Raw genomic sequence first — 5,776 nt, forward strand, 5'->3', positions numbered from 1 at the left:
GTATAATGTTAGTTAAATGTAGTAATGAATACATTGGCTACATTTATTTCAATGGACAATTCTGTAAACTGTCTTGTGCAAGTTTTAAATTGACATAATACCTGTTAGCAAAGGTGTCAGATAGAGATGATGTGCAGGAGCTTGCATGGATTTGTAGTTTTGCATTATGTCTACTTTAATGCTGATTAGCATGTTCAAATATGAGAGTAAATAGAGCCGAATATATCGATAAAAGTCACCTTGTCCGAGACAGATTTACATGGTTATCAAAATGTAATCCCAGGGTAAGCATACAGATAACACTGCCCTGGCCTCATAGACAACTTTTTAACTACTTACTACTTTTTTTGCTAACCCTAACCATTTTAGCTAACCCTTCCCCTAATTTAACCCCTAGCCCAGCTAACATTAGCCAGCTAGCTAACTTTAGCCACCTAGCTAGAATTAGTAACATATTGTAATGAAACAGGCAGGGAGCAGGTCTCGAACCCTCGACCTTCGGCGCACTGTCGACTGTGCCGCAAAAGCATTCTCGTGCGGCAGTGTCGATTTCCGCGCTTATAAACCCAGCGTCGTTACACTATCATACGTTAAGTAAATTCGTAACACATAGTACGAAATGGGTGATGGAAATCCACAAATGAATATATACCATTTGAGTGTTGTGGATTTATGTACAGAATAATATGAAATGCTAAGAGACCAGATTGAATAAATGAATGGTGGAATTGAATAAATGAATGGTGGAAAAACGATGCTAGGTTTTATGGGTATTATGACACCTCCACTGTGGGGATCTATTAACCACTATGCTAAGTGTGCAAGCGTTATTGTCTGGTATTTATTATGGCGCAGAATAAACGCTAAATGGAAAGGTGCTTGATATTGTGGAGAATACTGTCGCCTGAGTTTAAGGCATATGTGAAATTGAAACTAAAACGCAGACTGAAAACAGCTGAAACAATCCATTCCGTGGAAAGATCTCCGCGAATTCGCGGGTTTGACATCGCTCACCTTTTAATTAATAGGTTATAGATTAAAAACAATTATCGACGACAAAAATGATGCTTAGAACGTGCGTGTTCGCTATGGCTGTAGGTCTATGCATTGACATAACCACATTTTGCGCCACGGGTTTTGGCGCATCTATTTCCAAAACTGGACCAATAAGTTTTGACGTTTTCGGAAATCTGTTGCGTCTATGGGTTGTAGCGGGGATTCGATTAGTTATACTAGTTGGTGTATCGCTACTCACACTAGGATCGATTAAACCCGTATTGAAGCGCTGGTTAGCAGTGCACTGTTTCCTTGCCCCGGTCTACGAGACCGGGCAACTGATGCTGCATGGCAGTTCACCGGAGAGCACGCATGGATCGTTGGGGGGTCCAAGTTTGTGGCTATTGTGTACCGCGGCAGCAGCTGCAGCAGCCCTGTTTTGGGAGAAAACCTTCCCTGACAGCAACGAAGAAAGTAACGGGAAAGAGAAGACACAGAAGGCACGAGTGCTGTTCATGAGAGTCCTCTACTTCTACAGACCTGACACCCTCCTTTTGGTTGGAGCGTTTATATTCCTGTCACTGGCTGTCCTCTGTAAGTATTTTATTGTTTTAACAAATATTACTGAGTATTATATGATGATGATCATTATGATGATGATGGCGAGTATGATGAGGATGATGACGGAGGTGTGCGTTTTCAGGTGAAATGTTCATCCCATTCTATACAGGAAAGGTGATTGACATCTTGGCTTCCCAGTACAAGTGGAATGACTTTCTCACAGCTATCATCCTCATGGGGCTCTACTCTTTGGGAAGGTGAGCAGATACACCAGAGAGCTTCCTATCTGTTTTTCACCACTACGGCCTTCATCAGTTTCGCACATTACATATTGTAGTTTGTGTAATGTATGTATGTAACGGTTATTGAATACACCGATTTCACCGCTGCAAGTGAACATCAGCATCAGGTTGATTATTTCAACACTGCTACAGTTTATGGTGTCTGTTTCAGCTCATTCAGTGCAGGCTGTCGTGGAGGCCTCTTCATGTGTGCCATCAACAGCTTCACCTCTCGAATGAAAGTAGAGCTGTTTGGGGCCCTGGTGAAGCAGGAGATCAGCTTCTTTGAGACCATCAAGACAGGTAGAGACACGTTTATTGATTACCCCAAACAAGAACTAATGATCAGTATGCGATCTGTTGTCTTGTTGGAATGTGTGGCATCCTTGTTTGTTCATGAAATGACTGTAACTGGAATGCACTTCCTATTGAACTTCCTCTGTCTTCCGACGTGTGGCTGAATATCTGTTGAACACCCCATCAGTTGGTTCTTCTATGCTCCTTGGTTATTCGACGAAGTTGCAGCAATTTACTTTCACCTCTGAACTCTCGTAGGTGACATCACGTCCAGGCTGTCCACAGACACCACTAAGATGGCCCGGGCGGTGGCCCTGAATGTCAACGTCCTACTGAGGACCCTCATTAAGATTGTGGGTATGCTGTCGCTCATGATGAGCCTGTCCTGGAAGCTCACTCTGCTCATGCTGATGGAGACGCCCGTCACCGGCCTGCTGCAAGGCATCTATGACAACTATTACCTGGTATAGTACAATCTATCTAGAACCTAAAAGGGTTCTTTGGCTGTCCCCATAGGAGAACCCTTTGAAGAACCCTTTTTGGTTCCAGGTAGAACCCGTTCACAATAGGGTTCTACCTGGAACCAAAAAGGGTTATCCTATGGGGACAGCTGTGGAACCCTTTTGGAACCCTTTTTTCTAAGAGTGTACTGTTTGTGTCCAGATCAGAAGGTCCTGAACTAATCTATTGGTCCCTGCGAACCCTGAAATAAATCCCTGAAATGATCTAATGCAGAAGGCCCTGACATGTTTGGTGTGAAAATACAGTACATGAGATGGTAACTGCTAAATGTACTGGGTAACCTTATAAAATAAAGTCTAGTAAATGTTATTGTGTATTGACTGTTCCTCAGAGGCTCACTAAGGAGGTGCAGGACTCCATGGCCAGGGCGAACGAGGCAGCGGGGGAAACAGTAGCAGGAATCCGGACCGTGCGAAGCTTTAACACAGAGCGGAGTGAGGCTGGCCATTATGACCACAGGTTGATGGACACCCACAATCTCAAGACCAGGCGGGACACCGTCAGGGCAGTGTACGTGCTCCTGAGAAGAGTGAGTATGCAGGGATCACTCCCTGTCCCCTTAGGCTCAGAAGAGTTGAATGCTTCTGATGTGATCTTTATGTGATCTTCAGTGTATGTACTTATGTGTGTGTGTGCGTGTGTGTGTGTGTTAAAGCTAACAGCGCTGGTAATGCAGGTGGCCATGCTGTACTATGGCAGACTGTTTATCCAGCGAGGTCAGATGAGCACTGGGAACCTGGTCTCTTTCATCCTCTACCAGTCTAACCTGGGAACCAACATCAGGGTAGGCAACTACCAGTGTGACTGTTTGAGCAAGGCGAGGCACAGGATCACTAATCAAATATATTAACTAACCAATAGTAATATTGTCATTACATAGTACATAGTAATGGAAAAGTTTGATTGAAGAGGCAAGTAATACTAATGTTAGGGAATGAAAAAATAAACATGTTTAATGTCTGAGATACTGTTGAAAATTTTGTCTAACTATTGTTTATTGATTTACGATTATACATCTGTATAATACATCTGCCCTCTCCAGACTTTGATTAACATCTTTGGCGACATGCTGAACTCGGTGGGGGCGGCTGGTAAGGTGTTTGAGTATCTGGACAGAGAGCCCCAGGTCAGCACCAAGGGGACCCTCCAACCAGAGACCTTAACTGGACACGTCCACTTCCACAACCTCTCCTTCTCCTACCCCACCCGCCAGGAGCGCAAAGTACTGCAGGTAAAGCTCACCTGGGAGAAGGGTGGCAAAATTCTGGAAACATGAGAAAACCCTAACTGGCAGTTTTGCCATCACCACATTTTTCGACTTCACACGTACCCATTGCTAAGGGAGTGTGTCATTGGCTCTCTGCTTGTCTTAGGGCTTCTCTCTGGAGCTGAGGCCGGGTCAGCTGACTGCTCTGGTGGGGCCGTCAGGAGGGGGGAAGAGCACCTGTGTTAGTCTGCTGGAGAGGTTCTATCAGCCTCAGCAGGGAGAGATCCTATTGGATGGACAACCACTGCACAGCTACCAGCACCACTACCTACACAGGAAGGTAGTATAGAAAGCTACCAGCACCACCACCAGCACACCTGCACAGCAGTCATAAGACTATACCTACACAGATATTGACACATTTACATCTCTAGAGAAAGCATAGCAGTCAAGATAACCAACTTTTCCATGCCTGTATGGCTACCAACATCATATACATTTTCGCTTGAGAAGAAACATAGCATTGGTTTTGATTGGCTGTTTGGTGATGGGTTTTGCCCTATGATTGGTTTTGCCCTACCAGGTGGCCATGGTGGGCCAGGAACCTGTTCTGTTCTCTGGGTCCATCAAGGACAACATTGCCTACGGCCTGGCAGACTGCTCTCTGGAGAGGGTGCAGGAAGCTGCTCGCAGAGCCAACGCCCACAGCTTCATCAGCCAACTGGAAAAGGGTTATGACACAGGTACACTAGCAAATAGGAATATTATATATATTACTAGTGGATGACCACAAGGAGAGACTTGATAAATGTACTGTTTGTCCATCTATTAGATGTAGGAGAGCGGGGTGGTCAGATGTCCGGTGGTGAGAAGCAGCGTATTGCCATCGCCAGAGCTCTGATCAGAGAGCCACAGGTCCTCATCCTGGACGAGGTCACCAGCGCACTGGACACTGAGAGTGAACACATGGTACGGCATCCCTCCACACATAAACTAGAATGCTTTAGCCTTCCATCATTCATACGCTCAATACGGTTAGTGCTAGCGGTTTCACGTTCGTAGCTATAGCTAGCATTGACATTCTCAATAGGGTTAGCGCTAGCTAGCGGTTTCACTCAGATGTTCCCTCTGTCTCAGGTCCAGGAGGCCCTGGCTAGCTGCCCCTCCCAGACCCTGCTGGTGATTGCTCACAGGCTGAAGACCATCGAGAGAGCAGATCAGATCATTCTGATTGACCAAGGAACCGTCCTGGAGCAGGGCACTCACCAGGAGTTGATGGACAGGAAGGGGGGCTACTACAAACTAAGAGAGAGACTCTTCACAGAAGACGACACGTCACATTGACCAAAGAAATCCTCCTGTTTGAACTGTAAATATTGATGTAATTCTCTCACTCTGACCAATACTCACAACCTCCCAATATAGTGTAAATTACATGTACATCATGACATTGACATGTATAAAGCCACATTGATGTTAATATTGAATATAGTTAGAGATCATTTTCTCATTAGAAATGGAAACTTCTTTTGGTGCCATTTTGTTTTGGTGTATGAGTTGTTTTGATTGTATTGCATTGCTCTATTCTTTTCTACACTTTCTTTTGTATAAAAAAAAGGAAATGTTTGATTAAAAGAGAAGGGCACTGAGTGGCCCACGCTATCTATTGTTCTTAGGTGACCCCAGTTGACTGTAAAACCATTTATGGAGCAATGTTCTATGAAGTTACCTATCGAAGAGAAGAAGTTAGTTGAGTATCAGTAAGATAGCCTTAGCATTGACCTACACTAGAGATCAACTTTGTTGCCTGCATTTTTGTTGTGTGTGTGAGATTTTGTCTGTGTATGGTGTGGCTTTTGGGTGTTTGATCAACATGAGTGTGTAGATGAGCACGTTTGATTGTAGGACGCAA

The 5,776-nt window shown here is 44.6% G+C and overlaps 1 protein-coding gene across 1 annotated transcript; it reads left to right on the forward strand.

Moving 5' to 3' along the window:
• The first annotated feature begins 483 nt into the window (after positions 1 to 483).
• LOC112229806 (antigen peptide transporter 2-like) lies at positions 484 to 5,528 on the forward strand. The gene is made up of 11 exons (XM_024395870.2): positions 484 to 1,590; positions 1,700 to 1,814; positions 2,011 to 2,141; positions 2,394 to 2,599; positions 2,989 to 3,186; positions 3,313 to 3,441; positions 3,700 to 3,888; positions 4,031 to 4,204; positions 4,448 to 4,607; positions 4,697 to 4,833; positions 5,002 to 5,528. Exons 1-11 carry the CDS (start codon positions 1,062 to 1,064, stop codon positions 5,206 to 5,208), a joined length of 2,175 nt encoding a protein of 724 aa, XP_024251638.1. The 5' UTR covers positions 484 to 1,061; the 3' UTR covers positions 5,209 to 5,528.
• The last annotated feature ends 248 nt before the right edge of the window (positions 5,529 to 5,776 follow it).

This window comes from Oncorhynchus tshawytscha, linkage group LG31 (genome assembly GCF_018296145.1).
Source record: "Oncorhynchus tshawytscha isolate Ot180627B linkage group LG31, Otsh_v2.0, whole genome shotgun sequence".
NCBI classification, from domain to species: domain Eukaryota; kingdom Metazoa; phylum Chordata; class Actinopteri; order Salmoniformes; family Salmonidae; genus Oncorhynchus; species Oncorhynchus tshawytscha.